The following is a 24405-nucleotide window of genomic DNA, read 5'->3' as shown; positions in this document are numbered from 1 at the left end:
TTCAGAAATAAAGAAGCAAATGCTTGCAGGTGATGAAGTGAGGGGGGGGGGAAAGGGAGAGTCCCCGTGTTACTGTACAGAACTGTGTGTTTTTGGTCGCACTTTGGGGGATCAAGCGAGGTGGAATGTAAAAGATTCAATAAATAAACCTTGTTACTGGCAAGGGCTCTGTGTCTTTTAAGAGTTGCCAACACGTAGTAATTCAACTGGTGCAGCACCTCCAATTTGCACGCTGCATCTGTATGCAACTTTTGAAAACGTAAGAGTCGCTGTCAGGGGCAACAAGATAAAACAACTGTTCTCTTCTTAATGTGAGGCTTTTAAGGGCAAGATGGCGGCGCCCTCGATTTGAGGTAAAAAGTATAAGAAGCTTCGCGAGAAGCCGCCCAATTAAAAAGCAGCTTGGACTGTTCATAGGCAGAGTAACTCTGCGAGCTCTTTATTCTGATTGGTGAATTTCAGCCAATCTGAAAAATTCATATTCCCCTCTTGTAATACGCCCGCCCCAACGGGCGTTAGCTGCCCGCCCAAAATCTATCACTGTGCACGTAGGCGCGGAAAAACGCATGCACAGTTCAAAGCAAAAGGGGTGCTTAACAGATCGTTTCAGTAAATAAAAAAATCAACCGAGGCCGCGCGGACTAAAGGAACCTTTTAAAACTATACATAGTGGGATCGAAAGAGGAAAGGGCGGGGACGCGAAGGGGCAGCAAGCGCGCATGCGCCGCAACGAAGCGCATGCGTGGTTCTGCCGCTTGCCCTAATCGATGGACTGCTGGCTATCCACGCCTGCGCGATGTGCCTCGCTGCCTAGCCTGTCGTCCACCGAGCCTGCGCAGCAGCCATTTTCGCCAGGCTGCGCTTGCGCGTTAGAAGTTGTCGAGGGCGGGGGAGCCGTGCTTGCGGGGTGGTCGAGGGGGAGCGCTCCTGGACGGCGCAGGCGCGGGCGCGCGCGCCGAACTCGGACTGCAGGGGTGTAGGCCTCCGCTGAGGGAAGAACGAGCGAGCGTGAGAGCACCGCGCAGGCGCAGTCCCTCCGGAGCGCCTTTCGTTCGATTAATTCCTCCTCCCCCCTCCCTCCGCCCCCCCTCATCCGCGGAGCGCGCGCGCCATGGACGTGAAGCGGCTGAAGGTGACGGAGCTGCGGGCCGAGCTCGGGCGGCGAGGCCTGGATTCGCGCGGCTTGAAAGTGGAGCTGGCCCAGCGGCTCCAGGAGGCTTTGGACGCCGAGATGTTGGCGGCCGGGCCTGAGGAGGCCGGGGCGGAGTCGGCAGCCGCGGCGGCGGCCGGGCAGAGCCTCGGCAGGGCCCGCTTGGGAGGCGGCGGCGGCGAAAACAACGAGGGCGGCGCCGACGACGAAGAAGACGAGGAGGACGAGGAGGAGGACGAGGACGAAGAAGCGCTGCTGGCGGACGAGGAGGAGCAGCAGCGGGAGGCGGCGAGCGGCGGCCAGGCCCAGCCCCAGCAGGCCGGCGAGCAGGACGAAGGCCAGGCCCAGGCTCAGCCAGGCGGCAGCGGCGGCGGGGTTAACGGCGCCCAGCCGCCTTCGAAGGAGGAAGGAGGCGGCGGCGGGGTTGGCGAGGAGGCGGCGGGAGAGGCCGCGGCCAAGGAGGGAGCCGAGCAAGAGGGTAAGGCGGGAATTGTGGCTGGGCTGGGGGGGGGGAATGTAACGGTCGCTTCGCATCGCGGCTGTTGGCCGCCAGGCAAAGCTCCTGCTTACGTTGTTGGTGGGCTGCCTCTGGTTAAGGGGCCGAAGTTCGCTCAGGAGCCTCCCCGAGCTGAAACGGGCGGACCCAGATTCAGGTCGTGTCGACGAACTCCAGTGGGGCTACTCTTGAGTAGGGTGAGCGTGGGATGCAACCCCCCAGTCCGTTGATTTCATGGGCGAAAGCCGTTCCTGAAGTGCACCATTCGGATCAATGAACTTAGCAGAAGTTTCAATGGGCCTTCTCAGAGCATGGCTGACGTCGGATACGGATACACACAGTAAAGCCCCGTGTCTTTACTGTATTTGTTTCTCATCAGCATCCTCATTGTCATTGTTACTTATACGTTGTAATATTAGGGTTGCATGCAACCGTGTTCTGCAAACTAAGGTCATTGAAATTAATGGCCCCGAGTTAGTAACGTCTATTAATTCCACTGGGTCTACCCTATGTATCACTAAAGTTGGATACCACTTTGTGTTTATTCTACCTACGTATTGCCGTCATTATTACTACCTATTTGTCGAGAGGTGGTTAACTATGGCATCCTCAATATCTTACCTATTCTCTATGTTACCACTAATGCTGTGTTTATTTGTTGTTACCCTGTGTTGTCATTCTTATCGTTGTGAGGCATTCTGAAGGGCAGCTATGCTACAGCACAGCCTAGGCATCTTTTATTTGCAATTAACTTGTGTTGGATTGGTGTTGTTGTTGTTTAGTCGTGTCTGACTTTGACTCTTTGTGACCCCATGGACCAGAGCACGCCAGGCACTCCTGTCTTCCGAATTGATGGTGCTAACCTGCAAATCAATGTGAATAGTGATGGGATGCACAGGGTTGCAGCTTTAGTGGTGGATAAGCCCTCTTTAAATCAGTGAATCTTGCTTCTGTGGGGGAAATGTATAGGATTTTGGCCGTTGAATTGTATTTTTGTGTGCAGTTTACCCAGAAGTAAGCTCTCAATTAACACAATAGGATTAGCTTTTGAGTTAAAGTGTATTCTGGTAGGTAGATCTCTAATGGCCCAGTTGTAGAGGAAAAGTAAAATACTTGTCAGGTTTATTGTGGGCCAACAGGTAAATTCATAACTGCAGAAGATGGTGTAATCACCAATTAACTGCTGTTGTGAATAGCCAGTGTGCAATTTATATGTAGCTGACCTAGTATAGAAATGTCACAATTCTACTGTCTCACCAGATTTTCTGTGTTACAGCTCTGTTAGTCATGGTAGGCCTACTTTTTAGCCATTCCTGTATATATATCACTGTAATAGTAACTGAACTCCTATTTCTCCTCTGTTGATGCTTGTTTCCATCTTGTTTCTCATCTTTCCTCCCCCTGAATTGAATATTAAATTGGAAGCTCCTCAGGGCAGGGACCTCTTTTTTTATACAGTAAAAATATAGTAGAAGTCGATAGAACTTAATTGTGTGTAAAAAAATTTTTTTTGCAAGAATCCCAGTCAGTGGCAGGCAGGCAGTGGTCCAGAAGAAATTAGCTCCTGCAAAGAGGAGTGCACATTAATGGCTAGTATAAATAAATAATCTATGTAGTGGCTAAATTGTGTGAGTCAGGACATATCTAATTTAAATTATGGCTGTAGTACTAATATATTTACTGCCCTGCCTCTTTTTCCATTCCAGGATATGGGTTTTATACTACGGTATACCTTGTCAGGGTTGGTGTAAATAAGGTTATTAAGATATGAGAGATAGTCTTGGAGTAGAGGAGTGTGAGATTGAATTAGGACAAGGGGTTCTTATTCTGTGGCCCATGGACCCCCAAGGGGGCCATGGATAGGCTTCAGGGGGCCCCTGTGAACTAGGCACATAAAGAGAATATTTTAATTTTTTTTACTTCCTGTTACTTTGAGAATTGTCTTTCGGGAAAAAATTCTGGGGAAGGGGTCAATAGTTAGCAGATTCTTAAAGAGGTCTGTGACCCCAAAAAGGCTAAGAACCACTGGACTAGGGGGTCCATCATTTGAATCTCCACTCAGCCATGAAGTTCAGTGCTGACCTTTAGCTGTTCACTCTCCCAATCTATCCTACTTAACAGGGCTATTGTAAGAAAAAAATGTTGGTAATGTACTCTACCTTGAGCTTCTTAGAGGAGGAGTGGGATGAAAAAATATGTGTGTGTGTGTGAAACACTTGTGAGGAGTCTAAATTACTAGATTAAATTCTTAAGGGCTAGTTCCCTATGGACAGGGATCGTTTTGTTTTGCTGGTAAGATTCTTTTTAAAGTTTCATCTATGATGGACTGTGTGTATAAATGTTAGTAATGTTGCAATTATAATTATTACTCAATTTTCTACAGTTGGTAGACAGGAGAGAGAGGGTTGTTTATACTATTTATCAATTTCTGAATGTTTGCCACAAGAAAGTAATTTTGCATAATAAATGCATAATAAATATATTATGCATTTTACGTGTTCAAATAACTGAACATTAGCATTTTGTTGTGGTGATGTGAAGCTTGTATAAGAATGTATAAAAGTTCACAGCAAAGGTGTGATTTGAATTTAGTACCTGTAAATTGTATTCTCACTACTGTGGGCCATCAGTTTGCTAAGAAGATCTATTAAGTACACTGATGTAGTGCAGTGCCATGGTCTTGGGCCTAGAGGTTGCTGAAAGTGTTTTATTCAGTACTGCTGCCAAATGTGTGTTTAGGGGAAAGCACATCAGACTTCTCAGCCTCTGATGCTTTCACTTTCTTTTTTTTCTGCAATAAACTGTCCTTGATTATTATTATTTTTAAAAAAACCTGCTGGTATCCTAGCAAAGCTATAAACAGTATTCTCAGTTTGTAAGCAGCTGCAATCTTAAACACTTGCTAGGAAATAAACCTCATTGACTATAGCTGGGCTTACTTCCTAGAAGAACATGCATAGACTTATGTTATAGCCGTTCCATGTGTGGCTCCTCAGTTGTATGGTTGTTTATTGCTGTTTGCTAGCACTACTTTTGCTACCTGTCTATGGTTGCAAATTGAAATAGTGTATGCTTTTTAAAAAAGGCATGTTATGGTGCATTATTGAAATAGGCTATTCTGAGGTAAATGGTCTTTCTTTCTATTTAGCTCTATGCTGTTCCTTGACAAAGCAATTAACGTATTGGAAATAATGCTGATATTTATCATATGCTTCATTCTCCTTAGAAATAGGAAATACGTTGGACCCTGTTTTTGATGAGAAAATTGTGGGGGCGTGGGCCACGTTGAGTAGCAGTTAACATGAAAGGAAGAAATAGGAATTTATCCTTAGGCACACATTACTTAATACCCTCAAGATCTACATATGGGCTCAGGGTGTGTCACATCTTTGCCATAAGTTTGATTTGCAGTACTTAACACATGCCTACATCAGTCTTACAGATGTGGAGGCTTTGTTCCTATCTTCTGCATCAGGCACAATGCTACTGAAAGCCTGCAGACCTTATTGATGTAGATGTAAAATAAAAGGTACGCTAAAGAACTGGAGGCTTGAGAGAATCAGAAAATGTAAGACTTCTGCCTACAGGCCAAAATGGAAAAATGAAGCATATCACTTTGACTTCCAGGAGCCTCACTAAATCTATGGTTAACTGTTAGCGAAAAAGGAGGCACAAGGCTTGTTTATAAAGATTTCCCTTAGGTTGATCACAGGGGATTTAGGCTACCCTAGGAGTCCTAGATAAACACCTTATGTGTGCTTCATTCCAAGGTAAGAGAGGCCAGAAGGGGCTTATACATGCAAGTGTGTTTGTGTTCAACAAAATCTCTTTTGTTTTTGTGCTTGTGTTTTCTTACAGCAAATGAGGATGATGAGAAAGCAAAGCAGGCTGGACCAGATGGAGAACGCCACGGACTAAAAAGACAGCGGGATGAGAAGGATGAGCATGGCCGTGCTTACTATGAGTTCCGAGAGGAAGCATATAATAGCCGGTGAGATGTGGGTCATTTTGTCCAGGAATTCATGTTAGGTGGCCAATGAAGGTCATACAGAACACCAAACTGTGGGTTTAGTGCTTTGTGAATGAACGCAAGCAAAGCATCAGTTTCACACACAAACACTCTCTCATCCCACATGGCTGGGAGGAGGACTTGGGCAGAATTTAGTTTCACTTTTGCAGAAGCCACTTTTTGTGGCTTAGTGTTGTGTTTGAACCAGAGGGTGGTGGCTTTGAAACAAACTCTTGTAAGTATCAAAGTCAAATAACATAGGAACATGGATCGTGAACCTGACTTGTTCTGATTACCTAGAGATTGTTTTAATATCTGGTTTGAAAATAATGCTAAATCAGGAAGAAGGGCAAGCAGATGTGAGAGTGTATCATGGTGTTTGCGGTATTGCTTTGTTTTCTCCAGATACCAGTTTTTTACTGGATGCATTTTTAACGTGACCTTGTTGGTTGTTCCTTTATATTCAATATAGATCCAAGTCTCCGCCACCACCAGAGGAGGAGGCTAGAGAAGAGGATGATGAGAATGCTGTGATCCTGGACACTTGTATGTGCTTATTTTGTATGCTGTGTGAACTGTGTAATGACAAATTTAAGTATCATTTCATAGAAAAGTCAGGACTGCTGTAAGGCTGCAACTGAAAGTTTTTGTGTTTTTTGTTTTGTTCATTTTTTAAAAAAATATTAAAAGCAAGATAGCAAGCCCTGGTATAACTGTGATCAGTTTGCCAACCGTAAATAGTATAGAAACCTAAAAGACTTGGGGTTGTATTAAATGTTAGTCAAACTCTGAGTAGACTCCTTGAATTGAATGGACATAACTAACCTAGATTCATTATTTCAAATTCTTGTAAGTCTTTATCCCATTTCTTCCTTCACTGTATAAGGCAAGGGTTGGGAGAAGCAAAAATGGGAGCAGTGGAAGGTGTGAAAGAAAGCCCTTTACAAGTGATGAATTTAGTCCTCTTACAAGAGTGTTCCTCCTCCAGTGAGGTGTCAATCCTGGCCTCCTACTTGTTCAGATTGCTCCCCAACATCAGCATGTGATTCTTAATTATCCCTGGAGGGAACATGTCCTTCCCAACAGGAAAAAAAATCCCTTCTACCGGTATTTTCACTACAATGTATGCCTTTTTTGTAACTTAACCTGAGAGGATTTGGGCACTTCAGCAAGAGTGGGGGAACAAGGGGTGATATGTTTAGGAGTTTAGAAGTCATTATGAACAAAAGGATTACAGAAAGCCTCAAAATCTGATTACTGATCCACATCCCAGGTTTCTCTTTTGAAATTATTTTGCAATGGCAGACATCACACACATGCTGGCTTTAAATGCAACCTGCTTTCCTTTTGTGCCCAGATACATCCGATCTCCACTTCAGAGCTACCAAGGACCGCTATGGAGGCCAGCCTCTCTTCTCTGAGAAGTTCCCTAATCTGTGGTCTGGGGCAAGAAGCACACATGGAGTGAAAAAGGGGAAGGTCTGCTTTGAAGCAAAGGTAAGGATGTTTCCTCAGGGGAACACATAATCCACATTGAGCCTTCTTGGAGTTTTCAGCAACAAGTGTAGTCTGAGCTAGAGTGATCATTTCAACAGACTGCAGTTGGAGTTGTTCTTCATTGTGAATGGCATAGTGTAGCTGCTTGGACCCCTCCACATTGGTATGAAGTGGACATTTAAGTCAAGAATTTAAGATTCATTCATTTTTTTAATTTATTTTTATTTTATTATATATTTTTTTACTTTTGTTTACTTTATTATGAAAAAAAGGAATGAATCTTAAATTCTTGACTTGGAATGTGAACGGACTAAATGAAAAGACAAAACGAAATAAGGTAGAACATGAGCTAATTAGGCAAAGAATTGATGTGATCTGTCTTCAGCAAACCCACGTAACGCGGAAACATATAAGAGTGCTTTCTAATAAAAAATTAGGGCAGGAATTTATTTCGGCTGACAAAACTAAGAAAAAGAGGGGTGTGGTAATTTATGCCAAAAATTATTTGGAACCCAAACTGTTATTTAAAGATTCGGAAGGGAGAATAGTTATCATTGAAATTATGTCACAAGGAGAAAAGATTGTAATAATAGGAATATATGCGCCAAATAAGAGACAAAAGAAATTTTATCAAAAATTGGAGAAAAAATTATTAGAATACGTGGAAGAGAAGACAATTCTGTTAGGAGATTTAAATGGGGTCACCGTACCTGATATAGACAGATCACATAAAAAGAACGGTAAGAGCTCTAAACAAAACAAATTACCGGTAATATTTTCCCAAGCGATGGAAATAATGCACATGAAGGATGCATGGAGAACAAAACATCCAATGAAAAGAGAATACACACACTTTTCCGAGCCGAATAAAACCTCAGGCAGGATCGATGCTATTTGGATTCCTAATGAATTGACTGTAAATATAGCTAAAGCCGAAATTCAGCCCAGAACTCTATCGGATCATAACCCTGTTTTCGTTTGGATAAATAAAGAAGTGACTGGATTAAAAAGATGGAAAGTAAATGAATCCCTAATGTATGACGAAGTAATAATTGAAAAGGCTAAAAAGACTCTTCAAGAATTCTTTAAATTTAATTTAAATAAGGAAACCCCTATCACGACGGTATGGGATGCCGGAAAGGCAGTGATTAGAGGATTCTTTATTAATCAGAGTGTAATCCAAAAACCCAAGCCGGAATTAAGATTGCCGGAAGAAATATCAACAACCTCAGATATGCAGATGACACAACCTTGATGGCAGAAAGCGAGGAGGAATTAAAGAACCTTTTAATGAGGGTGAAAGAGGAGAGCGCAAAATATGGTCTGAAGCTCAACATCAAAAAAACCAAGATCATGGCCACCGGTCCCATCACCTCCTGGCAAATAGAAGGGGAAGAAATGGAGGCAGTGAGAGATTTTACTTTCTTGGGCTCCTTGATCACTGCAGATGGTGACAGCAGTCACGAAACTAAAAGACGCCTGCTTCTTGGGAGAAAAGCAGTGACAAACCTAGACAGCATCTTAAAAAGCAGAGACATCACCTTGCCGACAAAGGTCCGTATAGTTAAAGCTATGGTTTTCCCAGTAGTGATGTATGGAAGTGAGAGCTGGACCATAAAGAAGGCTGATCGCCGAAGAATTGATGCTTTTGAATTATGGTGCTGGAGGAGACTCTTGAGAGTCCCATGGACTGCTAGAAGATCAAACCTATCCATTCTTAAGGAAATCAGCCCTGAGTGCTCCCTGGAAGGACAGATCGTGAAGCTGAGGCTCCAATACTTTGGCCACCTCATGAGAAGAGAAGAATCCTTGGAAAAGACCCTGATGTTGGGAAAGATTGAGGGCACTAGGAGAAGGGGACGACAGAGGACAAGATGGTTGGACAGTGTTCTCGAAGCTACGAACATGAGTTTGACCAAACTGCGGGAGGCAGTGCAAGACAGGAGTGCCTGGCGTGCTATGGTCCATGGGGTCACGAAGAGTCGGACACGACTAAACGACTAAACAACAACAACAATCCAAAAGAAAGAAAAGGAAAAAAAGATACAAAAACTTAGGGAGGAAATAAGGAGAAATGAAGTGGATCTCGATAAAAACCCAAAGAATGAAAAAATTAAACAAAACATAAAAATATTACAAACACAGTATTCAATGATTTTAGAAGAAGACATCCAGTGGAAATTAAAAATGTTGAGGCAAAAGAATTTCGAGCAAGCCAATAAGCCAGGCAAGTTACTTGCCTGGCAATTGAAAAATAGACAAAACGAGAGAATTATTAATAAAATGAAACTTGGTGATAATTACACTTCTAACCCAAAAGAGATTGAAAAAATATTTTTGGATTTTTATCGGGAACTATATAGTGAAGGTAAAGAAACTGATGAAGAAGTAAAAAGATACTTGGAAAAAAACAATTTGGGGACAATCCCCAAGGAGTATGTTAAAGACTTAAATGCACGGATCACCACATTCGAAATCAGCCAAGCTATAAAGAAAGCCAAATTAGGGAAAAGCCCAGGTCCCGATGGGCTATCGGCAATATATTACAAAAAGCTTGAGGAAATCGTTACAGACCCACTAAAGGAGATAATGAATAACGCACTAGAAAAGGGCGAAATGCCCCAAACATGGGGAGAAAGCTATTTAACTTTAATTCCAAAACAGGGAACAGACTTGTCTTTGCCATCAAACTTCAGACCCATTTCGTTATTGAATAACGATTACAAGCTGTTTGCCTCTATCTTAGGATCGTCTTAAGAATGTATTGACAACAATAATCCATGAGGACCAGGTGGGCTTTCTTCCAAAACGATTAATGCAGAGTAACATCAGAAATATTATTAATATTATTGAATATCTAGACATGAGAATTGATAAGCCAGGAGCCCTAATAGCGGTCGACGCTGAAAAGGCGTTTGACCAAATTTCTTGGAAATTTATGAGAGCCACCATGGAACAAATGGAGTTTGGGAAGTCCTTTTGTAACGGAATCCAAGCAATATATACCAAGCAAAGGACAAGACTGTTGGTAAACAATAATATCTCTAACGAGTGTGAAATACATAAAGGGACCAGACAGGGGTGTCCCCTGTCCCCCTTAATTTTTATTTTAGTGATGGAAATACTAAATAATAAAATTAGAGATGAAAAGGAAATAACAGGAGTAACACTCGGTAGGAGGACGTACAAATTACGCGCCTATGCGGATGACCTAATAGTTACCACGGAGAACCCAAAGGAAAGCATAAGTAAGATGTTAGAAATAATAGAGGAATTTGGTAAGGTGGCGGGGTACAAATTGAACAACTCAAAAACTAAAATGCTGGCTAAGAACCTATCAACGGAAGAGAAAATTGAAATTGAACGATTAACTCAATTAAAATTTTGTGGCAAAATCAAATATTTAGGAATCTGGATATCTCCCAAAAACATCAATTTATACCAGGATAATTACATCAAAGTATGGGAAGAAATTAAAAGAAATTTGGCTAATTGGAGCAAATTGAGACTTTCATTTCTGGGACGGATTTCGGTAATAAAAATGAGCATATTACCAAAATTGATTTTTTTGTTTCAAAACATCCCAATAATACGAAATACAGGATGTATAAAAGAGTGGCAGAAGGAAATCTCTAAATTTATTTGGCACGGAGCAAGGCCGAGAATTAAGCACAAGCTGCTTATAGATAGTAAAGAGAGGGGAGGATTTGGTCTCCCCGATCTGAACCTATATTATGAAGCGGCCTGCTTCACGTGGTTAAGAGACTGGTTTCTGCTCCAGAGAACCAGTCTGTTGGATTTAGAAGGTTTTGATCTAAGGTTCGGCTGGCACGCATATGTATACTATGACAAGACCAAGGTACATAGAGGGTTTAGTAATCACATAATAAGGGGCTCTCTTTATAAAGTGTGGGCGAAATATAAAAATCTTTTGGAGCCCAAAACTCCATTATGGATTTCGCCGGTGGAAGCCAAAGCTGTAAGGAAAAAAACTACCAAGGATAAATGGGCTACATACAGATCACTGCTGATCAAGGATGACGAACAATTCAAATTAAAAGGATATGATGAGCTAAAAAACGAATTAGTAAGCTGGTTAGATTACCATCAATTGAATGAAGTCTTTAAGGAGGATAAAAAAATAGGATTTAACTCAGAAACATCCAGATTAGAAAAAGATTTGATGAACAGTAATAATAAGATAATATCTAAAATGTACCACCTCCTTCTTGAGTGGGAAGTAATGGATGAAGCAGTGAAAGAGGTCATCATAAAATGGGCCCAGGACTTTGGCCATGCAATTATGATGGAGGAATGGGAGAAGCTGTGGAAATGCAATATGAACTTCACGGTATCATATACGATCAAAGAAAATATGTATAAAATGATGTACCGGTGGTACCTCACGCCCTCCAGGCTGTCTAGAATGTATAGAAGCATAGCTAATGTCTGTTGGAGATGTGGAGAGGCAAGAGGAGATATGATACATATGTGGTGGACTTGCCGTAAAGTTAAAGTGTTTTGGAATCAGATACACGAGGAGTTGAAAAAAATGCTTAAGCTCAATTTTACTAAAAAACCAGAGGCTTTCCTCCTCGGAATTCTGAATACTGATTTGCCAGTAAAATATAGAGAGCATTTCCTGTATGCTACGGCGGCAGCCCGCCGGTTGATAGCTGCCAACTGGAAAGGAGATAAAATCCCTACAGTTGGCGAGTGGCAAGTCAAGTTATTGGGTTTTATGGAAATGGCTCAATTAACAGATAATCTAAAGGGAAAATCCAAACAGGCATTTACGGAAAAGTGGGAAAAGTTCAGGAATTATATGCAAGAAACCGACAACAGGGAAGGAATCTTCATGGCAGTGCTGCATTGATGGGCATACAATAATTACTCAGACAATCTGGTAGGATAAGCTTTATTATGTACAAAAAAGAATAACTAGATTTTGATGAGGAATGTCAGTACATGAAGAATATAAAGGAGACAAGTTGCAGATGGTGACGGGAAGTCAAGGGCAGTATTTTGATGTATATAATTGCCTAGGTGGTGAAATGATAATGTTTTTTCCTTCTTCTTTTTTTCCTTTTCTGTAAACTTTTTGTAAAACATTACTTTTCAAGAAAGATCTATTAAAGCAAAAAAAAAGAGGACATTTAAGAGTCAATGTTAGTCATATTCAGAGTATGCTCATTGATATTAATAGACATCACTAACCTGGGTCTATTGATTTTTATTGTTGGATACAACTCTTACTCCACAGTTCTGTTTTTAAAGGAAGTGGAGTCTCATTTCTGTGAAGGTTGTTGAGGTGCAAGTTAACAAAGTATATGTTGCCATTCCTTCACTTCCTATTGCTAGTTGGGCCTGCACAACAGCTTATAACGATGACAAAAGTGTTTTGTCCAACTCTTCAGGGCCAATAAATGTATATGTGTATACACAACACGTGTGTGTGAGAGAGAGGGAGAGAGAGAGAGGGAGTGTTGCATGTTGGATAGATGAATTTCATCTGCCAAGGAATTGAGGCTTGAGCTATTGTTGCTAAGTTTATTTTACTTTTACGTTGCATAATAACAAATGTTGCCTAGGTGATCCACAGTGTAGAACAAAAAATTATTAATGCATCGCCCCTTGATCTGCCTTAGGTGACACAAAACCTCCCGCTGAAGGAAGGGTCCACAGAGAACCAGTTGCTTCGCGTTGGATGGTCTGTTGATCTCTCTCGTTCACAGCTAGGTAAGCAGTACCTCCTTTCCTGCAGCAATGCAGCGCAACTAAGCTGGCGCCGCCTGGGGGAAGAAATCGTAGTTCTCAAGGTGAAGTCACCATAGTAAGTGTTGCTCTCTTCTAGGTGAGGATGAGTTTTCTTATGGCTACGATGGACGAGGGTTGAAGGCTGAAAATGGGCAATTCGAAGACTTTGGTCAGCCCTTTGGGGAGAATGATGTGATCGGTTGCTTTGCTGTAAGTGCAGTGAGCGAGGCCTCGGGCCGGCTCTTGAGGGGCCGCTTCGGTATCTTCGGAGTAGGCCGGGGTAGGGGAAAATGAGGTTCTGTACAGCCAAGGTGTAACTAACAACACAAAGTTAACTCCTGCTCCTTTCCTTGATGCAGTGCCGTTCAGGGGACAACCGTGCACTGCATGTGCCGTCACGAGGTTTGCCTTAATGCTTCTTACTAGAACGTTCCCATAACTGGCTGTGGTGTTCAACCAGGGCAGCTAAAAGCCAGCTTTGCCTTCCATTGCTTTGTCTTCAGGAGGCTATTAGAACATGGCTTTGAAAGCATGTGACAGTGTGAGGAAGGTGTGTGTGCCCGTTCCACAGGGACTTGCCGGTCACATGCTTGCGTATCCTGTGTTACAGAACTTTGACAGTGAAGAGGTGGAGCTGTCCTTCTCCAAGAATGGGGAGGACCTAGGTGTGGCCTTCCAGATCAACAAGGAGTTGCTCGGAGACCGAGCTCTTCTGCCGCATGTGCTGTGTAAAAACTGTGTCGTGGAGCTGAACTTCGGCCAGAAAGAGGAGCCTTTTTGCCCGGTTCCTGAGGACTTCATCTTCATCCATGCCGTCCCTGTTGAGGATCGAGTGCGCACTCCCCTGCCACCCAAAACCCCTGGAGAGTGTGAGGTAATTAAACAGACTTCCATGTTTCAGTTCCTAGAGGGGCTTCGCTTGCGTCCCAATAGTACAGTGTTCTGATGCTGCTGCTTAATCTTTCAACTCTAATGGTTAATCTAGTGGTGAAGACTCTGTCTTTTACCTAATTCTGGTGAATTAGGTCACATCCACACATTCCATTTAAATCCAAATTAGCCCACATCCCCCAAAGAATCCTGGGAACTGTAGTTTGTTGAAGGGGGCAAGAATTGGAATTTTAAATGTATGTTGTGGATGTGACCTTAGATAGCTTGTGGTCAAGGTGGGGGGAATAATGTGCCTCCAAACCCAGGTAGATAAACCACCTCTTTTTTCTTTTCCCTAGCCCTAGTCTTTTTTATGTGTTCTATTCCATCCTGTGTTTTCATCAGCCTGGGGGCAGGGCATCTCCCAGGAAGGGGATATGTATTGAAAGCGTCCAGAAAATTGTGTCTTATAATTGCAGGGCAGGGAGGGGCAGTGGTAAGGGAGGGCCTCCTCTGTGGTTAACCCCCTTGCGTTGAAAGGCATTTCAGAGTAAAGATGAAATCTTAATGGAGCTTTGGAAACGGCTATCTTAACAGGCACTTGCATGGCCCAACAGCACAGTTAGCACCAGTGCCCCTTTAACTTTTCTAAATTTGTGGGCTTGCTTACTCTCTTCCTGCACCCCATTCTAGGTGCTGCTTATGGTTGGGCTGCCAGGATGCGGGAAAACCCACTGGGCACGGAAGCACATCCAGGAGAATCAAGATAAGCGCTACAACATCTTGGGGACAGGCACTGTTCTCTGCCAAATGAGGGTAAGAAGTCAGAGGTCACTTCCACTTTTCAGTCTGTGTATACTCGAGGGTTAATCTGAGGTCTGAGCAAATTGGAGTGGGGTAATTGCAGATTAAACCTTGACTTGGCCATCTCGCCTTCATAATCATCTATGCAAGCAAAAGCAAGAGTTTTTTGAACTCACTTCTCCGTAGAAGACAGACAGAGTTTTAGAGAAGACTAAGAGAGAACCCATAAACAACCCAAGAATGTCAGCAGGGCAGTATAGTGGAGACACCCTGGAATACGGAATTGCCCTGGAATAACATCCCTATTGTCAGTTCCTGAACTCTTAACTGTGTAAAGTAGTGGCTTGTGGTGTGTGTGTGTGTGTGACATATTTCTCCTTGATTTGTTCTGTCTCCTTCATAACCCCCACCCCTTTTATCAGACAAAGGGTGCTGAAGTTGAAGAGGTACTGGACACTGCAGCTAAAGACCAACTGCTTCAGCAAGCTGCCCGTTGTGTTAGTAAACTGGTCCAGATTGCCCCCAGGACAAAGCGAAACTTCATTCTCGATCAGGTATTTTTACATAAGTGCTGAGGGGGTTTAGTTCCAAGGAGGTAGGCAATGAAGTTAGAAAATCCAAAGTATTCATACAGTCCCCACGCAAGTTGACAAACAGGATTTCTCTGATGACTGGATACATGACAAAGGGTATTTATCACAACATTTTAGTGGGCCTGTTCTTCTCCATGTTGTTAGAGGAGAAGGCTTAGCATATGGTGATGGCGGTGACATCCAGAAAAGAGTATCAGACCAGAAGAAGCTACTGGAAAGGGCAAATAAAAGCCTTCCGTTAAATACATGCTTAAGACACAGATGGAGAACATGGGGCCCTTGAGGTGTAGTTGGGACTCCCAGCTCCTACCAGCCTCAGCCAACATGGTCAGAGTGATGAGAGTTGTGCTGGCATCATTCATTCCCCACCACTGGTTATGAGGAGGGTGCTTTTACAAAAAATAAGTCCAAAACAAAACAAGCAGCACGCAAAGGCACCAGATTCAATCAAGTTTCAATCAAGTATTATTAATCCAAAGAGAAAACAATAAGAGAACCATATACAAGTGCTGACACAGGAGCCAAAATCAAACGTTAAACAGATAGCATGTACAAATTAAAGGCAAACCAGTCTTTATAGTCTTTGAGGCTATATAATACTTGATTGAAACTTGATTGAATCTGGTGCCTTTGCGTGCTGCTTGTTTTGTTTTGGACTTTTGAAGAAATTGGCAGCATTAGCCCATTATCTCTGTTTTTGTTTTACAAAAAATAAGACAGGGCAAGGCGGGAGATGAGTTCTTAACATTTGGAACAATGTGGAGAGATGAATTAAACTATCACCATACAATTCCTGCCTCTGAGCCTAAAGGTTGGGTTGACCACTAGAAGTCTGATTATCATTAACGACCATAATGTTTGGTTCATTTTCATTCCTGCTTTGCTGTGGTGTCAGGGAGTCCCTTAATGACTTTTGCCATTGCTGAGAGGAGGTGCTCTAGCCATCTCTAAGACACACATGTTTTCTCCCTTTTAGTGTAATGTGTACAATTCTGGGCAACGGCGGAAGCTGCTCCCTTTCAAGGGTTTTGTGCGCAAGGTGATTGTGTTGGTTCCCACTGAAGAAAACTGGGAAGACAGGTTGGAGCAGAGGGAGGAAGCTGAAGGAGAAGATGTGCCTGAGTCTGTGATGCTGGAAATGAAAGGTAGCCTCTGCAGAAAGGGTCTATGGGAACACGAGCGAAGTGGTGGTGGTGGTGGGGCTTGAGGTTTGTTTTCCCTGTTGAAAAGAACTTTCCTCTAATGATTCTGCACTACCTCTTCTTCCTCCTTCCCTGTGATCTCAGCCAACTTCTCTCTTCCGGAGAAATGTGATTTCATAGATGAAGTCCTGTACCAAGAGCTTGCAAAGGAGGAGGCCCAGCCTCTTGTCACCAAATACAAGGAAGAGGCCAGGAAACTGCTCCCACCCTCCGAAAAGCGAACGAACCGACGCAACAACCGCAACAAACGCAACCGCCAGAACCGCAACCGCGGCCAGGGATATGGTGAGGGTTTGCAAGTAGCAAGGGCTGCTCTCTGGAGGTACTCCTGACACACTACATTCGTCTTTTTGCTGAGGACAGCTGTGGGCTTCCTGTTCCCCAGGTCCCAAAGGAAATCCCATGGCTCTCTCAGAGTAGCACTTGCTTCACTCTTGCCCAAATGACTCCCCTAATCCTGTTCAGCTCATTCTTGGCTCCTTGTGGGTTTAGCTTTCTCCCTTTGGAGTTTAGGGTACTTGTGATAATTTCTGACCACGCAAGATAATTGTATGCACACTTAGAGGACTTGGCTGCAGCAGTTTTTTACTAAGATTTTTACTAAGATTTATTATTCCCCTGTTTTTCATATTTTAAGACATACCCATAAAATAAGCCATAGCAGGATTTTAAAGCATTCAAGGAATATAAGCCATACCCTGAAAATAAGACATAGTGATAGGCGCAGCAGCAATGCCGGCCGCGGCAGGAGGAGGAAAAAAATAAGACACCCCCTGAAAATAAGCCATAGTGTGTTTCTTTGAGGAAAAATAAATATAAGACGGTGTCTTATTTTTGGAGAAACACAGTATTACTAGTATCTTGAAGCCCATTAAAATAACGGGTGCTAGAGCGCGTCTCTCGGCAGCGGCAAGGCCAGATCGCAACCCCGGCGCTCGGCTATAGGAGAAGCCAGGGCCGCGGCCGCCGCTTCAGCCGCGCCACCCGGAGAGGCAGGAACAACGGGCGGGTGGGCGGGAACGGAGGGAAAACCCTGGGGCCCTTGGCGCACATCTCCGCCGGTGGAGGGGGCTTTGTGTGACTGGCGGGAAGGAAGGACAACGTTCACAGGGAGGCGGGAGGCGGGAGGCGGCTGAGGGGAGGAGCGGCGGGGCAGCGGCCTTCCCTCCCTTTCTGCGCTCGGCCGCGGGGCGCGCCAGAAACGCAATTAAACAAAGTGCTCTCCCGTCGTGTCCCGCGGCCGAGCGCAGAGAGGGAGGGAAGGCCGCGGCCCCGCCGCTCCTCCCACGGGCCAGGTAGGCTTGTCAGGAGGAGGAGGAGGAGGCGGACCAAGATGGCGGCATCGGGTTCTGGGGCTGCGGCCCGCAGCGGGAGCTGGACCCGCCGTGGCCCCGGAGCCCGATGCCGCCATCTTGGTCCGCCGCTGCAGGGGGACAGGAGGCAGAGGGTTGAGGGGGGGAGAGAACGCACGTGTGTGTACATCCTGCCTCTTCGTCCAGTCCCTGTGTCCGTGGCGCACATGCGCATTAGTGCGGACAAAGGGACACAGGGAATCTGGATGCAGAGACACAGGGACTTTATTATATAGGATTAGTAGAAGTAGCAGTACACCACCCTATACCTACCAGTCTCAGAGCAGTTCACAACATAAAAGATTTGTGCTCATTTGATCCATTAAGTCACATCTGTGGGCTTGATGTCTGTTTTAGGGGTCACATTCAGACTAACCTCATGGTGCTTCCTTTGCTCGGCTGTCCAGTGACCATTTTTACCAAATGATGTTGGCTGGGGAGGATGGAGGTGTTGGGAGCCCAGCAACATCTGAAGGGCCACAGATTTTTCCACCCCTGTCCTAAGCTTTCATCACCTCCCCCTCCCCATTATGTAGCAGTCTCATTTCCCCCTCCCCCTTGATTATAAGCCTTGTTTCCACCTTCTGGAGCAACAGCCTGGGGCATCTGCTCCCTCAGTTAATTTATAATGTATTATCTCCCACCTTTCTTTTCCAAAAGACAGCTACCAGCAGAAAAAGAGCCAGAGGCAAGATTTCTCATTTGGATCACATAGCCACAAGCAATTTTGAAATACCCCAAATCCTTATTCCCTGTCAAGCGTGGTTCATCTTGAGTTACCCCCCCCCCCGTCCTTTTGCATAGCTGCTTTCTGGGGGCCCCACCTGTCTAGCTTCTTTCTGTCTCCCACCTCTGGCTCTATACCAGCTGATCTGTCAGATCTTGCTACTTAACCCTCTACTTTGCGCTTCCACTGCTTCTCCATAGCTTCTTCTCAAGCGCATAACAAAAATGTAGCTTCCACAATAGAGCAGGCGTTCATTTGTAGTCATTTTGGGGAAAGCTGGAAATCTTCAAAACTCTCAGAGAGTGGTGGTGGTGTTGTTGTTGTTTTTGGCAGCTCAGCCCAGGCATCCAAGTATGCAGCACCCTCCCGGGCTGCTGTGTGAGTAGACTAATGCTCTGTGGGAGGTGGGTCAACGCATGGGGAGGTGGGGAGGTCACAGTTTACCTTGCTTTGGAGTAGAGGACTGGGAGGAGTTGGATTGGGGCAGTGGGTGGTGATTCAAACACCATTTGCGGAGACATAGGCACAGTTAGCATAAGATGGGTCGTATTAGTTGTCAGCTTTCTGTCCTTCTCCCCACACCATGCCCCTTGTGAATTTAGGAAAGTGGGGCGAGGTTTGGTTGCCCAGCAAGCTGCAGGAAAAAGCTTTGGCTGATCCTAATGTGTTCGTAGGTGGCAAATGTTCTCTTGCATCTTTGGTCTATGTTTCCTTAAAAAAATGAATGCACCTGAGCTACCCTGCCCCCCTGGACTCAAGTACTGCTTCTCCACACAAAAAAGAGAGAGATGCCAGATTGACTGTTCAGCACTTAATATTTTCACTTAAGCTGGCACTACTGTCTTGACACATCTTTGTTTTGTTACATCCCCCCCCCCAGTTGGTGGCCAACGCCGAGGAGGCTACAACAATCGGGCTTATGGGCAGCAGCAACAGCAGCAGCAGCAGTACTGGGGGCAGCCTGGAAACAGAGGTGTAAGTATATCCCCTTGGATTGTCTTTGCCCAAGTTTGATAAGTTAGGTTTGATACTCTTAATCAGGAAGGCACTTTCCCCCCTTCCATATTGTGAAATCTCAAGTGAGTTCCTTTTAGTGACCTTTGAGCATAGGAAGCTGCCTTAGACGAGAGTCAGGCCACTGATCCATCTAGCTCAATATTGTGCTTCCCAGACTGGCAGTGTATGGGGTTTCAGAGTCCAGCCTTATTCCAAAGATGTAGGATCAAACATGGGACCTTTTGCATGCAAAGAAAATCCTCTTCCAGTTGCCCTCTAAAGCCACGCTGGGCTCCTGTGGGAGGAAGGGCAAGATATAAACAGAATAATAAAATAATAGTGGCTGACCCAGCACCCATCAGCCCTGGCCAGTGTGTCCAGTAGCTAGGAATGATGGGAGTTGAAGTCTAGCAACTCCAGGAAGGCCAGAGGTTAGCCACTTTTCCTTGAACAGGTTATATGTTAAGGGGCAGTGCCAGGTATATGTCTCTGCATCTTATCTGCTCCTTCAATCTACAGGGATATCGTAACTTCTACGATCGATACAGGGGGGACTACAATCGGTTCTACGGGCGTGATTATGAGTACAACAGATACAGAGACTACTACAGGGACTACAACCGAGAGGTAAGAGGCTGCATACCATGAGTTGTATCCAATGTTAGTCCTACGCAGAGTAGACCTATTGAAATGAATGGACACGGCTAACTTAGGTCAGAGGACCTGCTCTGACAGAAGCTAGTTGGACACAGTCCCATGCTTTCAGAATAGTGGTTTTCGCACTTCACTGTCTCTGCTCCTGGAGACAACTACTGCTGGAACTCTCGTCTGCTTTGGTTCCAGCAGTGTTGCATCCAAACGTATCCTCTCTTCAGCTGCTCGCCAGTGATATCTGTGCCCCCTTCATGGTGGGAGGAGATTGGCTGACTTTCAGGCATTCCAGACCACAAAAGCTCCGCGTACAAGAAGTCTTGGTTCCAGGATTTCTTAAGAGAAACTTTTCACTTTGACTGGAGTAAGAAAGGAGGTGGAGGGTGAGAAATAGGTGATTGATGTAGGGAGCCTCGGTTCCTAATCCACCTCTGCTTTCAAAGCAACAACATGGCATTATTCAAAATCACCACTTCAGTTCCTCACCTCTACGATAGGACTGTTTATCTTAGATCAGGGCTGGCCAACTCCCAAGAGACTGCGATCTACTCGCAGAGTTAAAAACTGGCAGTGATCTACCCCCTTTTGGGAGGGTTTGGGTGAAAGTTGTTGAGTTTTTTCAGAGAGTAGGTAAAATGTTGAGCTTTTTTTAGGGGAGCCACCAGTGATCTACCAGTACATCATGATCTACCTGTTGGACATGCCTGTCTTAGATTATCCATTATTTCTGTACTCCAACCTTGCCCAAACCAGGTGCCCTCCAGAGTCCAAAGCCTCTGGAGGGCACCAGTGCATTCACTCTATCAGCGTGTAAATAACATGAATGGTGCCCAACCTGTTTTTCGTAGGAGATGAGAGGCCCTATGGTCTTGAGCACACCCATATCCTACGAGCAGCATAACAACTCTCATTGTCCTTTTTTTTTTTTAGTGGCAGAACTACTACCAAGACAGAGACCGATACTACAGGAACTACTATGGAGGATACCAGGGGTACCGGTGAAACCCCAACCATCTCCACCCTTCAGCCAACCAGCGAGGCTCTATTTGGGGGGCGGGGTGTCTGTCACTTCCCAAGACACAACATAATGGATGTGGGGCTGTTGGGGAAAGTGGCAGCAGGGTTGAGGGGGGCGGGGAGGGGGGAGGTTAAAAAAGAAAAAAGAAATTGTAAATTTTTTTTAAAGTTTGTTGAAAAGAATATTGTCTTATTCTATAAAAAAACAAAAAAAACATTTCAAACCTAGTTTAGACATTTGTAATCAAAACGTTTGCGCAAACAGGAGAGCAGCACTTAGCGCTGTCTGTGATTGGGCAGGAAAACATGACATCATAGAGCAGCTGGACGGGAAGGGAGGTGCAGGGCTCACATGGCAAGGGGGGAGGCGCAAATGAGGGCATGCAGGGATAAGCGGGTGGCTGTTTGGGCGGAGGGAAGGGGATGGGATACAACTTTTGGCTTCTCCTTACTCGTGCAGAAAACATCACTTCCTGAGCATTGTCACTCTGTTTTTCCAGGCCGGGGTGGTGGCGGCATGAATGTTCTTCCTTCTAGTTGAACCAAGGAAACCTTTCCCCATTCTGTAGCCACCAAGAGCGAACAAGAGAGGTCTTGATGTTCCTCTTTCCCTCCTTTTCAGAGTTCAGCCTATATTTTCAGACAGTGAATTGCCAGGAGGCTTGTTTGACCTCGTGTCGCTCAGGCCACAGAGGCTTTTCTTGAGCTTTCTCCCTATTTCTGCAGGCGCCTCACCTTGAAATCTCAGCGGCTTGCTTATTTGTGACCCATCAGATGGAAGGAAGCGCAGGAGTTTAGTTCGCCACGTTCCCAAGTTCTTCCCTGGTCAAAGCAAGCTGCCTTGGGTGCCCTTCCTGCACCCTCCTTCCTTTCCTCCCAAGGCTTAGTTGGCCCTCTCACCATCTCTATAGTATCTGTCCTCTTTTTTCCCCTTTTTCTTCTTAAGTGGAGTGGAAAGAACATTTTTCTCAGGGTTTCTGCAGGATCTTCTCATTGTTAGCACCTAACATGTATATAAGCAAAACTGCAAGCATGTAACTGTCACCTTTTGAGAAGCTTAGTGCTGAGAATACCAACTGGTTTTATACAGTCATTGTGGGGGAAGGGGGGTGTTCTGTCCTTGTGGTTTTGATAAACTGGTAGCCTGTGTAAATAGGAACATGGGGAGGGGTGAAGAGGATCTGCGCTTGTGGGGTGGGTGGGGTGACAGGTGTGTATGTGTGTGTGTGTCCTTGAAAAATGTTGGCTTCTTGATCCTGGCCCTTTGATGAAGCTTAATTATTTTTTTCAGTTCCTAGAGGCTTCTATTGATGCTTCCTCTTTTCTTTTTCTTTTTTTAAAACCACACTAGTGTGCCTAGCTATAATTCTTAAAGCATCTTCTTCCATGTTTGTCCAGTTGTGCAGATGGAAGAAAATCTTAGGCTTCTTTGGTCTAGTGGCTGTTCTTTCTGGGATGTGGGTGGGCATTTATGTGTGTGGCAGGGGGACCTATTCCCCATCCTATGGGTTGATTTATTTTGCTTCATCGTAGGCTTTCTTCCACAGAATGATGGGGGACTTTTTACAACAAGATGTTCTTCCTTGAGACACATTGTGTAAATGCTCCCTAGTTTCTTGGTACCACCTGTTTCCAGCTTGACTAAATTATGTCTGATTCCCAGACACAGGGATTGAAGATTTGCCTCTGTTCCTTGTGATTCACTGTTTGAAATTTTAACACTTTTTTTCTTTTTAGATTGTTGGGTTTAAATTTATTTTATTTGGTTTTTTTGGCTACGCAAGAATTCTCTTTCCAGCCTCTGCAAACGGTTCTTGTCTCCATCCCCATTAAGAATGCTCATTCCTGCATCCCAGCCTGACAGAACAGAAGTGGGGAGCCTGCCAAGTCATTTGAAAAGGGGGCTGATGTGGGGTGGGGAGGGAATGTGGAGGGCAATAGCCACCTCCTCGCCCCCTTGTCTTTTTTTCAAATATAGGAGTTAGAGAGAAGCAGGATTCTTCTATCTCCGTGCATGTGTGTATTCAGAATGTGTGGTTGTGTGACAACTGTTTTTATAACAAAATTAACTGGTATTTTACATGCTTCAGGCCACTAGAAAATATTCTTCTGGGGAAGAAGGGGTTGTGTGTGAGAGAGAGTGTGCATACGCAGATAGCTTCATTAACTGAACACTCGCATGGGAGCGTGATAGATTGATGCTGTGGAAAGTTGGTCTTGGGCGTGATTACCAGCATACAGAGTGCCAGCAGCCTTGATGAAAGCAAGAAGGTCCTCGGTCACGCCTCTCCGGGGGATCACTTCAAGAAGTTGCTGATGCTGTTCAGTGGAATAGCTTTTTGGAGCTATGGTCCTTTTTAAAAGTAGAATCTCAAAAGAATGACACACACTTGTCTTCCTGTGTGTGTTTTTGTGTGGGGGGAGGGAATGACTAAAACTGCCGCATCCTAGACCATCAGACTGAGAGATCTTAGCAACTTTAGTAGATGTCTTCTTTTTTCTGCACATTTTTGTAAAAAAAAGGAAAGAAAAAAAAGAAATGGTAAAAATGACAAAAAATAGAAAAAAATCAGCCTGTTTAAAATCTGTTAGTGTTTTTCATGATTGTATGTCTTAGTTGCTGTAGATGGAAAGCTCAAGCGAAACGGAGGCTGTAAATGTTTTTACGAACTGTAAAACGTTTAAATGGCCAGTAAAAAAGGGTTTTGCCATTGAACATGTAACTGTGTGGTTGTTTACATCTGTAACTTTCTTTCCTTAACAATTCTGGCATATGTAGGTTGAAAAACTTCCATTTTTAGAATAAATAATCATTCGCTTGACTCCACATCCTTCTGTTGCTACGCTGACTTCTTAGGTGTCGTTGTTTAATGCTTTTGGCTTGTCTGTTCTCTCTCCCTCCCCGAAAAATAAAAAAAACTCAAAGACCAAAGCAAATTGAGGTTCCTCTTCATTCAGGTGAAAGCATATGGATACAGTCTGTGGCAGCCTTGTGCAACCTGGTGTTCACCAGATGTTTTGGAGTACTCACAACTTCTAACCACTGACCATGCTAGTTGGGGCTGATGACAGTAAAATAACAACGGGAGTGTGCCAAGTGTGAAAGGCTGTTTCGCATATCTTTTTGTGGGTGATGCAAAATAAGCAATTTGCATCCACTGGTGAAGATACGATTTCAAAACAGCGGTTTTACACTCCAGCCCTTGGTTTAAACGAAATGAAATAGTATTTAGTGGAGCAGTTTATCAGCACAGACCGCAGTGAGGAGAGAAGCAATGTAGATT

The 24405-nt window shown here is 44.4% G+C and overlaps 1 protein-coding gene across 1 annotated transcript; it reads left to right on the top strand.

Annotated features, from left to right (window-relative positions):
- Positions 1–933: 933 nt before the first annotated feature.
- Positions 934–23948, top strand: HNRNPUL2 (heterogeneous nuclear ribonucleoprotein U like 2). Its single transcript, XM_035097939.3, has 14 exons — positions 934–1628; positions 5505–5637; positions 6128–6201; positions 7013–7152; positions 12801–12891; positions 13007–13119; positions 13520–13783; positions 14473–14595; positions 15006–15137; positions 16153–16321; positions 16463–16663; positions 19338–19432; positions 19973–20080; positions 21035–23948. The coding sequence occupies exons 1-14, from the start codon at positions 1112–1114 to the stop codon at positions 21104–21106; spliced, it is 2232 nt and encodes a 743-aa protein (XP_034953830.3). The 5' UTR covers positions 934–1111; the 3' UTR covers positions 21107–23948.
- Positions 23949–24405: the final 457 nt, after the last annotated feature.

The sequence above is a fragment of the Zootoca vivipara genome, chromosome 16, assembly GCF_965207765.1.
Source record: "Zootoca vivipara chromosome 16, rZooViv2.hap1.1, whole genome shotgun sequence".
Classification (NCBI taxonomy): Eukaryota; Metazoa; Chordata; class Lepidosauria; order Squamata; family Lacertidae; genus Zootoca; species Zootoca vivipara.
Note: the sequence above shows the minus strand (reverse complement) of the source record. Positions and strands in the feature narration are given on the sequence as shown.